Here is a 12253-nt window from a genome sequence, read left to right as displayed (position 1 = left end):
AAAAAAAAAAAAAAAAAAAAAAAAAAGAAAATAAACAAATCATCAGGTCACATATCTAGAGAAACTTGGGATAGTTAAAACAAGAGTGTATTTCCTTTACTTAAAAATTTTTTTCTAATCAGAATGGATTAAGGATTTAAAACACACACACACCCCAAACAAAAAACAGTTAACCTAATAACTGTACGCTGTCTCCATCAGTGAACCTTGTGCTGAAATCGTCTGTTACATCTGCCATGAAAAGCCTGTGAGCAACCTGAGAGTAAGAAGTCTGCTTACAAATTTTCAAATTCTGAGTACTTAGCACATAGTCATCGTTTCATATTTGCTAAACTACATCTTTATCAGTCTTTAAGGTATAATTAATTGTATGACACACCATTAATTTTTTTTTTTTGAGATGGAGTCTTGCTCTATCGTGCAGGCTACAGTGCAGTGGCATGATCTCAGCTCACTGCAACCTCTGCCTTCTAGTCAAATGATTTTCCTACCTCAGCCTCCTGAGTAGCTGGGGTCATAGCTAATTTTTGTATTTTTAGTAGAGATTGGGTTTTACCATGTTGGCCAGGCTGGTCTCAAACCCCTGACCTCAGGTGATCTGCCCACCTCGACCTCCCAAGATACTAGGATTACAGGCATGAGCCACTATGCCTGGCCTGAGCCACTGCACATGGCCATTAATTTAATACAGTTTTACACGGGAGGACAAAAGGAGGTAAATTTGAACATTGCATCTATAAACAACTATTATAAAACACATCCTGACTTCAAGATATTAAAATGTAAAACATATGCCTTCAAATGGAGGAAATCCTGTAATTGTGCTCTAACTGAATTTCTCACGTCATAAAAAGTGGACTCTTGCCTGCATTGTCAGTAGACAAACATTCCTCAGCACGAGTGACACTGACTCAAAGCATCCTACTTTTCCTATACTGCTTTTTCTGAGGCCACTGATCAACCCTAAATATTTGTCTGTTGTGTTTTCCTTGATTTCTCTATTTCCTTGTATTAAACTCTTCCTCTCAAAATTCTTCGCTAGTTGCTGTATGTAACCTTCTATAGGAATTGACCTATAAGGCTCCTTTTCTTCTTTAGTGGCTCCCATTTATCTTGCCCTCAATGTGGGCACCCCACAAGGCTCAGTCCCCTTCATTTCTCAGTTGCCACTAGTGGTTCTCAGCCCTGGTGACACATCACAATCATGGGTAGAGCTCTTTTAAAATGTCCAAACCCAAGCTGAATGCAGTGGCTCACACCTGTAATCCCAGCACTTTGGGGTGCTGAGGCGGGTGGATCACCTGAGTTCAGAGTTCGAGATCAGCCTGGCAAATATGGCAAAACCCCATCTCTACTAAAAATACAAAAATTAGCTGGGCTTGATGGTGCATGACTGTAGTCCCAGCTACTTGGGAGGTTGAGGCAGAAGAATGGCTTAAACCTGGGAGGTAGAGGTTGTAGTGAGCAGAGATCACACCATTGCACTCCAGCCTGGGCAACAGAGGGAGACTCTGTCTCAAGAAAGATAAATAAAATGTCCAAATCCAGATCCCAACCCATACCAACAGGATCCGTCATCCTGGACTGAAACGTGAGCTCTGTGACCCTAGTCATGTGACATAATCTCTGACATCAATTTCTTCAGCTGTAAAATTAATGTTAAATCTGCTTCCTCAGATTGCTGTACACATATGCTTTACTTCCCATCATTATAGTTAATATTGTCTCCTCTTTTCTCCCTTTACTTAAAGCCCACCTTTCTTTAAAAGCGCCACTGAACCTTTACCCTGGCCCCAGCTCTCCATAATCACATTTGTTTTGGCTTGTTTGCAAAGCCCACTGAAAACTCAAGATGGGCCTGTAAAAATGAAATTGTCTCCTGGCTGTTCCTTCCTTTCCTTCCCTTTCTTCTTTCCTTCTTTCTGTTTGTTCTTGGGATGAGAGTCTCACTCTGTTGCCCAGGCTGGAGTGTAGTGGCATGATCTCAGCTCACAACAACCTCTGCCTCCTGGGTTCAAGTGATCCTCCTGCCTCAGCCTCCCCAGTAGCTGGGATTACAGGTGTGCACCACCACATCCAACTAATTTTTGTATTTTTAGTAGAGATGGGGTTTCACCGTGTTGGCCAGGATGCTCTTGAACTCCTGACCTCATGCGATCTGCCCACCTCGGTCTCCCAATGTGCTGGGATCACAGGCGTGAGCCACTGCACCCAGCCCTGATCTTTATACAGCTGTTCTTGTCACCTTCCAATCCATTCTGCATGTAGCATTCCAACATTCCAGAATGATATTAACGAAACAATTAGGATCATGTTGCTTTCTATTTTAAATCTTCTAATGAATTTTCTTTGTTCTGATGTTTATTAAAATCCAGATTCTCTAGCCTGGGTCACAAGCGTCTACAAAATCGGATTCTCATCTCACTACTCTCCCGTTGCTTTCAATACCGTCTGGCAGCACAGGTTGTAATTTGATGTACTCTTTCCCACCTCAGGGCCTGGCTCATGCTGTTCTCTGCCAGGAATGATCTTATATTCACCTACCTTTTCTTTTTCTATTTTTTTTTTTTTTTTGAGACACAGTTTCTTTGTCACCCAGGCTGGAGTACAGTGGCACAATCTCATCTCACTGCAACCTCCGCCTCCCCGGTTTAAGCGATTCTCCTGCCTCAGCCTCCTGAATAGCTGGGATTGCAGATGCCTACCACCACAAGTGGCTAATTTTTGTATTATTAGTACAGACAGGGTTTCGCCATGTTGTCAGGCTGATCTTGAACTCCTGACCTCAAGATCACCTCTTGATCACCTGCCTTGGCCGCCCTCCCAAATTTCTGGGATCACAGGCAGGAGCCAGCACACCCAGCCTCACCTTTTTTTTCAACATCAGTTTAATCACTTCCCTCAGCAAACACTTATCTGACCCTCACCAGGTGGGTGCCCTGCAAAAGCCTCCTTTACCTCCTGTATTCTTTATAATGAACTATTTTATCAGAAACTGGATGGATTTGGGTCTGATATTAACTTTTTCTCAATATAGCTCTATATTTTTGATTTATTACCAAAAGCATGATTTATATTTGTAATTTTAAAAGAATTTGCTTTTAAGTTTGAGAAACAGTATGGTTTGGGTTTTGTTATTTATTTTTTATTTTTGGAGAAGGGGCTCTGTCGCCCAGGCTGGAGTGTACTGGCATGACAAGGCTCACCGCAGCCTCGACCTCCCGGGCTCAAATATTCCTCCCACCTCACCCCAGCCTCATGTAGCTGGGACCACAGGTGTGCACCACCACTCCTGGTTAATTTTTAAAATTTTTTCTTGTAGAGATCAGGACTCTATGTTGCCCAAGTGGGTCTTAAGCTCCTGGGCTCAAGCCATCCTCCCACCTCAGCCTCCTGAATAGCTGGGACATGCACAACCACCATGTCAAGGTTCTATTATTTGTAGAGTCAAGGTTTCACCATGTTGCAAAGGCTAGACTCAAACTCCTGGCCTCGAACGATCATCCTGTCTTGCTGGGCCTCCCAGCAGATTATGGGTGTGAGCCACTGTGCTAGGATTATGGGTGTGAGCCACTGTGTCCAGCCAATACATTTTTTTTTTTTAAGACAGAATCTTGTTCTGTCGTCCAGGCTGGAATGTAGTGGCACAATCTCAGCTCACTGCAACCTCTACCTCTTGAGTTCAAGTGATTCTCCTGTCTCAGCCTCCCAAGTAGATGGGACTACAGGCATATGCCACCATGCCTGACTAATTTTTTGAATTTTTAGTAGAGATGGGTTTTGCTGTACTAGCCAGGATGGTCGTGATCTCCTGATCTCATGATCTGCCTGCCTCTGCCTCCTAAAGTGCTGGGATTACAGGCATGAGCCACTGCGCCTGGCTGCTAATACATTATTTTTAAAAAGCCATATAGTTGCTTTAATGTCTATCTCCTCCCCCAGAATACAAGTTCCAAGAAGGGCATATACTGAGGCTGGCTGGCTCACCATAATGGCCACAGAATCTAACAGTGCTTTGAACCCAGAAGATGCTGAACATATTGAGTGAATGCTGTTGACTGAAAATGCAGAACATAAAAATTGGTTGGGAGGCTAAGCACTAACCTTGCCCAGGAGAAAGATGGCTCTCAGGCCACCTTATAGGCTGCAAAGGGGTGGGGCGCACCTGAACCTGTCTGAGTCAGGGCCCTATTCAAGAGTATCCTGCTATCAAGGGCTTTGAAATAGGCTAGGTGCTTATAGTCTCAAGAAGGAAGCAGTATTCAGGTTATTGGTGTCTGACTAGTTTGAAATAGGACTCAAGCCAGGAGTTATAGAGGAGTCCAGGGGGTTGTCAATACATTAAATTTAAAAAAATTCTAGCTATTATTTTCTAGTTATTTATTATTAATTTGGCTCTCCGTATTTGCAAAGTAATTTTTTTCACGTATATGCCCAATTTCCTAGTTGAATCTGCAATCTCCTAAATGCAAGGTCTCTTTCATAACCATTCTACATCCTCATGACTCAGTTCAACCCATAGCATATTCCCTAGAAATGAATATAGCCAACATTCTTTCATTCAGAGAACATGCTCAGAGCTTCGGTGTTTCTCAGATACCTTCCAAAAAGTTTTTAATGTTTAAATAAATGCAACACATTTTCATGTTTTTATCATCAATGCTTCTTGAAGTTTCATTGATTTTCAATGGTCTTTAATATTTTTCTTTGCTTGGAAATACTTCACAGGGTATTTGCAGTGTATGCCTGCAATGCTTTCTAAACAAATGAAATAGAATATTTTAATGATAATATGTGTTACTCATGCAATAAAGTATACCTGTTTCTTTGTGGCTTTAAATATGGTACATGCTTAATAAGTTATAGGAATTGCCCACTAAGGTCTTTTTCTGAAATAACTAACAGACTTTGACATGGAGTTTGAAGTCTTTTCTCTATTTGATGCAGTTTATGTTGGTATAGTAAAGCCACCTCAGGGCTAATAAAATCCAGTGATTTTGCACATGCTAAAAGCTGAATCATTCAACAATTAAAAGTGAAGTAAAATAGGCCATAGAAATCCTTACCTTCAAAAACCTATGATAACAAAGATAATATGCAATCTGCAGTCTTATAAGAGCAATGCTGATTGATCTTTTCCCTCTTAGGACTCGGAATCATATATTATAGCTAGATAACAGGCCAGCTTTTGCTTGTTTCCTGTAATTTAACATGCCTGGAGCTACCCATGTTTCATTTAGGTCAGAAGCTGCCATAAGATAATATGAATTGAAGCCATTATGTGACTTTAGTAAGATTATGCTTATCAACCAAGATGACCCATTATGATGGTTTCCAGGCCAGCAGCATGAAATGAGTTTTTTAAATATGAAAAAAATTAATATTATTGTTTCTTCTACAGAGATAATTATTTATAAAGTTAAAGCTAATCTACTAACCCTGTTGCCATTCTTAATAGCTTCAGGCTTGTTTCTTGTTCTTTACTATATTCTAAGTTTCTTATTCTAACTATGCTTGCTTTACTCCTTTTCTGCCCTTAATATTTAGCAGATAGTGAAGATTTACTGTGTTTATTAGAAATAAAAATTCACAAATTTAAAAAAACTATATGAAATAAAAAGAAAGTGATAATATACTTAAAAGTTTTTAAAAAATGAATCCTGTTACCAAATTAGGAAATTCACATACTAATAAAAAATATATTCATATTTGCTTACCATGGGTTTTGATATCTGTGGGTTATTGCATCAAGGGAAGCTTGACTTAGTTCTGCATACTGTAAAAGGAAGAAAATTAATGTACCCTAATTCCAAAGTAAACAGGCAATATGTCTAAGTATCCATATTTCTAGACAAAAAGGGAGTCAGGTTGGAAAATGAAATAGGAAATTCTAAATTCAACTAAAAAAAGATCAGGAAAGAACATAGTCTTTTGATTCCTGAACAGAGAGAAAAAAGTACAAGAAGTAAAATAACAAGACCTTATGTGCTTTACTTTCCCTCTTTGAAATGAGGGGTGTTAGGTACGTAGCGAGCAGAGTGTAAGTCATCATCACTAAGTTGCTTTCCATCTTTATGATTCTATGTCTAAATAAGTGAGCATTCTAATCTACTATTGTCATTTAGACTCAAACAGGTTAGCTCTTTTCACTTTACTTTCTCATTATAGAATCAGAAAATGTGGTCACAAAAATGTAGGAAAGAGCTGGATTACAGACAGACTATGGTAAAAGTGTGGACCTAAAAACTCCTTTCACAAGGAGTAATTCAGAGTATCGATAACGTATTTAGTGGCTTAGAGCCCGTTCCCAGATTAAAAAATAATTCCCACCCCCTCCCATGTGCATTGAAATGATCTGTTATTAATGAATGAATGGCCGCTACATACTGACTCCTCTTCTCCAGGAACTATCCAATGAATAGCACGTCTTGTAAACAAGCATGGGGAATAAAAGTGTCAAATTTACACTGAAAAGTGTCTTGGTCTATAACCATTTCTCAAGTTTCTATACTAGGATTAAGAAACCATGACATGAATTATCAAAAAGTATTTCACTTCAGTTGTGGAATGCATTTTTTACTTATATTAATATGGGATGCAATATTCATAACATCTCAAAAAGTAGCAAAATCCTGTTATAAAAATTTCAGCATTAAAGGAATGATGTTCCTTGGTACTTTTTAAATTCTCTCCCCTCTTCTTCCTTTTCCCTCAAGCTTCAGTTTAGAATGACTTTCCTTATTGACTACCATAGAGTTTTTTTTGTGCTTGGGAAAGCAAATTCATTTGTGTCATCTTCTCAGGGATAAAGACCTGAAAACTTAATCTCTTTAATGTTCACACATAAATTGAATAAACAAAGGAAGGCACAAGATAAACAAGGTCACTATTCCACAGAAACTTTGAAAAGAATCTGCATATGATGGAAAGATCATAGGACATCTTTCTCAATTGATTCCTGACACAATTCCCTGAAAATTGAGCTTACATTGACTTCTAAGTACTTTTATTATCAGCTTCCGGATAAATTTTGCAGGACTTGGATGATCTTTGATTTTATGCTATTCTTATCTTTAATAACCAAAAATTACATCTTCTTAATTGGGGAAGATCTTTTTCAGAGACAAAATAACACATCTTTTTCCATTCCTCCTATAGATATCAGTGCCTAATACCATAAACAATTTGTTATCTAAAATAAGCCGGTCCTTCTCTATCTTAACAAAATGTATCACGATTTATTTAAACAGTTATGCTTATTGTAGTGTTAAACCCAATGAAACTGAGACTTAAATAAATCATTTTTTTTTACTGGCCAGTCATTTCTAAGAGTAAAGATTGATTTAAAAACCAATTCAACATCTTCATAGAAACAGGTAGCCATTAGTATATTTTCTATCTTAAATCAGTGAGAACCTTTTACACTTATTTTGGATGTTTTCAACAAAAATAATTGCAACTCCAGTTTGGATATTTCCTACAGAACAATCTTCAAATAATCATGTATTAACAAAAGGGAAATATCTGCTAACTGCATTCACATACTGTGAGGTACACAATTTCTAAAATGAGTAAAAACTGTTAAATTTGAGTTAAATTAATTGCACACATTTGGGGCTCATTCTAGTTAAAAATTAAAGTCATTGTTTAAGCTTTTCACTTTTAATCTCTAACCCCTAGTCTACTCCTGACACATTTAGGAAGTCTTTTGGGGACTGTTCCTGAGGAATCCTCTTGCTTTGTTGCAACAATCCAAGATGCTTTTCTTAGTATATTCAATTTTGACATTTCTTACCAGAAAGAACAATTTTCCATCTCTCTAACTATGAGGTCTTTCTCACCCGTAGAATGAATACAATGGCAATGTAGTTCAAGAATGCGGTAGACACTAAGGGTTTTCTTCTGTAGCCTCCTCCTTGGTAACATGGAACTCTTAGTACCAAACATTTGAGTGGAAAATTCCCTACGGCTATCTTTTCTTATGCTAATGTATTTTTTTCTTCACTTGCCTCAATGTGCAAAATATTACTGTTAACCCCTTAAGGTATCTTTTTCCCACAGCCTGTGAGAAGCATTTCCATTGTTGCAGCAGGGTCACCAAATTGCATAATGTTGCCTATTCTAGACTGGAACTATTGCAGAGAGAAAGGGGACATAAAGGCCTTTGCATGAATGGAGCATTTGAAGTATTCATTTTACATTCAGAGCATGAGTAGAAACAATTCTTTCTGAAAAATGTCAGTGTTTAAGGCATGGATTCTGTGATGTATTTCTCTTGCTAAAGCAAAAAAATGTTCAATGCAGAGACCCATACATATTTCATTTTATGCCACATTATAGATGGGCTTGAGTACCAATATGAATGATATCCTGGTCTTTTACCGTAGTTTTTAAATAATTTGAATTCATCAACTTTCAGCAAATAGACTAAACATTGGATTCTGTGAGTTTCATGTGGCCCCAGTATCTCTGCTTTCTGTGGAGTATCCAAATAATGAGAAACATAGTCTCTCATGTTTCTAGTGTACTTGTAACACTATAATTTAAAAATCCATGTAGGCAAGAAAATATAGTATACAGAGACATTAATAATACTAGATCCCATTTGTTCAGCCTCATCTCATTTGTTGAGCATGCTAAGTGCTTTACACATGTCTCAATCCATTTAATAATACTCTAAGGTATTACTGTTATCCTTTGGTGGACACATTTTTTTTTTTTTTTTTTTTTTGAGACAGGATCTCGCTCGGTCACCCAGGCTAGAGTGCAGTGGCATAATTTCAGCTCACTGCAACCTTTGCCTCCCAAGTTCAAGCAATCCTCCCACCTCAGCCTCCTCAGTAGCTGGGACCACAGGTGTACTCCACCGTGCCCAGCTTGTAGAGACAGGATCTTGCCATGTTGCCCAGGCTGGTCTTGAATTTCTGAGCTCAAGATATCCATCTGCCTCAGACTCCCAAAGTGCTGGGATTATAGTTGTGAGTTACTGTGTCCAGCCAGTAGGCAGAATTCTAAGAGGGCACCCAAGATTCTCACCCTCTGGTAGACAGGTGTTCTCTCAGATACTCAAGTGAATACTAATCTAGGTGCTACTGTGAAGGGATTTTGTAGATGTAATTAAGGTCCCAAATCAGCTGACTTGAAGAAAGACAGATTATTTTCAGTGGGCCTAAGCTAATCAGGAGAGCTCTTAAAAAGACCTAGGCTCTTATTGGCAAAGGAGATTTGAAGCATTAGAGGGATTTAACATGAAGGAGATTGTCCACAGCTGGCTTTAAAGATGTGGAGGGGTCATGGGGTGAGGTGCCTGGGTGGCCTCTGAATGTTGAGAATGGCCCCTAGCTGACAACTAGCAAATAAATACAACCTCAGCTCTACAACCATAAGAAATCTTCCACAACCACATGAACTTGGAAGACAGCCTCAGATGGCTTCACAGCCACAGTTAACACCTTCATCTTTGTGAGAGCTGAGTGGAGCACCCAGTCGTGCCATCCCTGGATTTCTGACCTACAGAACTGTGAGCACGTAAATGAGTATTGATTTAAGCCGCTAAATTTTTGGTAATTTGTTATGCAATAGAAAACCAACACAATCCCCATTTCATACATGGGAAAACTGAGGCATTATAAAAAATAGTATTCAGATTAGCATGCAAGGGAGAAAAGAGGGAATATAAAAAATTCTTCAACTGGCTATTTCAGCTTGAAAACCACATTCCATTTTTCACTAAGGCCATGTATTAGTCCATTTTCACCCTGCTATGAAAATACTGCCTGAGATTGGGTAAACTGCAAAAAAAAAAAAAAAAAAAAGAGGTTTAATTTAATTGACTCACAGTTCCACACGGCTGTGGAGGCCTCAGGAAACTTATAATCATGGCAGAAAAGGAAGCCGGCATGTCTTACAAGGTGGCAGGCAAGAGAGAGCCAAGAGGGAAGCCCCTTATCAAACCATCAGATCTAATGAGAACTCACCATCAGGAGAACAGCATGGGGAAAACCACCCCTACAATCCAATTACCCCCTACCAAGTCCTTTTCTTGACTGATGGAGATTATGGGAATTACAAATCTAAATTAAATTTGGATGGGGACACAAAGCCAAACCCTATCAGGCCACAAACATAGATTTGCCCTGAAAAGCGATATGAATGCTAATTCATATCTCAGAGAAAGGGCATATTTTTCAATGCTGTGGGTGGAAATAAAAAACAAAACAAAACAACAACAACAAAGATAAATTTGTTATTTTTTCCCAGTATCCTTCCAGAGAAATAAATATTTTCCTTAATTCATACTATAATTCAAAATACACGAAGATTTTTTTAGAAAAGAAAGACTGGAAATAATTTTCTTGGGAATTGTTATGGTTTGTGATGAATAACCAACCATTCTATTATCAGCGCTTCATCCATGGCTGGTTGATGATTCCTAGCAGGGTCTGAAATCTGAGTGGACTATTCAAGCAACAGAAAGCTATTCAAGCACTTCCAAGATGCTACATGTGTTCAGCACAGTTTCTGAAATATTATCAAGGGCCTACTTTGCAACTGTAATGTGTTTGACACTGTTGTTAATTCTAAGGTTAGAAAGTGTACTCTCCCAAGTTAATTGTCTAATCAGCTCTACAACTACAGGTTGTAGAACAAGCATTGTGAACATGGGATTTGATATAAGGGAGACTGTGCCCAGTTTCCTTAAGTTTCTGTTTAAATAAAAGGTAAATAATTTTGAACGATTTTATTGAATAAACTGGGAGATTAATTGCTAACACACTTAAAAATTTATTACTGTTCATCTACAACTTGGTCTCTCAACAAAGACACTGCATGAGATTTCTCATCATTTATTGATAATCATCTATGCCATGCTAAGCACTAGGAGATGGTGGGAGGGGACTGGGATTGAAGTTGTCAGTACAAAGACACATACAACAGATCTCAGACCTCAAGTTGCTTAAAGCCATAGGAATGTGGCTGGGACTGTGTAGTGCATTTATTGACAATAGTCCCACGAAACTTCCACAGAGAAGCTTTCCTATGAATTCTTCCCAAGTAGGTGGTCAGAGTGGATTTCTATAGCATATATTTTCAGTGCCATTTCTTCAAGCCCAAACACAGAACTGAGACCATGGAGTGAGGGGGGGCCCTATATTTAATGAATTGTTCCTAAACTTCCCCAATTAAAGTTCCTTGGTTTCCCAGATTTAATCCTGGGAAAAGAAAACTCCAGGTTTCTGGTATCATTTGCTATGCATGCTATGCATTTTTGTCAATATAGCTGAGATACCCTGGGAGTGTTGTATATGAATAATAGGGAAAACTAGAGTCATAAATTTACAATGATTTAAGAATTTCCTCCTGTGATCTTAAAAGGACAGGATTAATCCAGATTTAGAAAACAGATGTCCTGGTATTTGATCCACCTGTGCTTGGGATATTGGCTCACACACAAATTTCAGAATTCTTTGACAATATACTTAACAGCCTAGCTATGGAGTCATACCACAATTTTACTAGCACCTATTCTAAGTTATAGAATCTTTTCTTAGCTTTGTATGTCGCTATCATCAAATAACATTTGTTGAAAAAATCTATGACATATGCTTAATTACTAACTTTAAGAAGCTTAATTTTTTAAAAAGGTGATATTTACATTTAGACACATACTGTAGATATTATGTCAAGCCTTATAAGAGTTTTCAACTACCCACAGTGTATTTTTAGCCTGCCTAAATTAAGGGATAAAATCATCTACCAAGTTTATATTACTTGGGTTCTTTTTCTTTCCTTTTTTCCCCTAAATTTTCACATCCTAACAAATGATGTGATGATTAGGACTTTTGTTCTCCAATTTGCTAATAATTTTCTAGAAAGTCTCCTCTAAAAGAGAGAGAAAGCCCTGTGTTTAATTGAGAGGCCAGGTAATTTGGGGCTGGGATGCCCCCTGGAATGTGGCAGCATTGCTGGCTACCAAGAGAGCTTCCATTCCAAATGCATTATTCTTTGTGGAACCGCTTTGAACACAGTACAGAGAGTGCAAATCAGTGATACATGCCTCCCATGATGTTTCCATTGTCTGTTAGAAAAAGGAAGCATCAAACATAATAGTCTGGAAATTTAGATATAAGTAAAATTTTATAAGGACATTGTTTCCTTCAACGTATTTGAGAATCCTGTAAAGCTAAGCTTTGTAAAATGGAGAAAATGTAACATCTGTATATAAGGAGGTTAATGATGTTAATATATTATT

At 38.2% G+C, this 12253-nt stretch overlaps 1 protein-coding gene across 2 annotated transcripts in view; it reads right to left on the bottom strand.

Moving 5' to 3' along the window:
- Positions 1 to 12253, bottom strand: part of CUNH4orf45 (chromosome unknown C4orf45 homolog) — a 141569-nt gene that overhangs the window by 59678 nt on the left and 69638 nt on the right. Inside the window, exon 3 of one of the 2 annotated variants that reach the window (XM_032248558.1) lies at positions 5718 to 5776. The exons of the other annotated variant lie outside the window; for it this stretch is intronic. Coding sequence (XP_032104449.1) covers positions 5718 to 5776 — 59 coding nt within the window. The remainder of the gene's footprint in view (positions 1 to 5717; positions 5777 to 12253) is intronic. 2 annotated transcript variants of the gene reach the window in all.

This window comes from Sapajus apella, unplaced genomic scaffold (assembly GCF_009761245.1).
Source record: "Sapajus apella isolate SASKATOON/1434 unplaced genomic scaffold, GSC_monkey_1.0 scaffold67, whole genome shotgun sequence".
Classification (NCBI taxonomy): Eukaryota; Metazoa; Chordata; class Mammalia; order Primates; family Cebidae; genus Sapajus; species Sapajus apella.
This window is presented reverse-complemented; position numbering and strand designations above follow the sequence as displayed.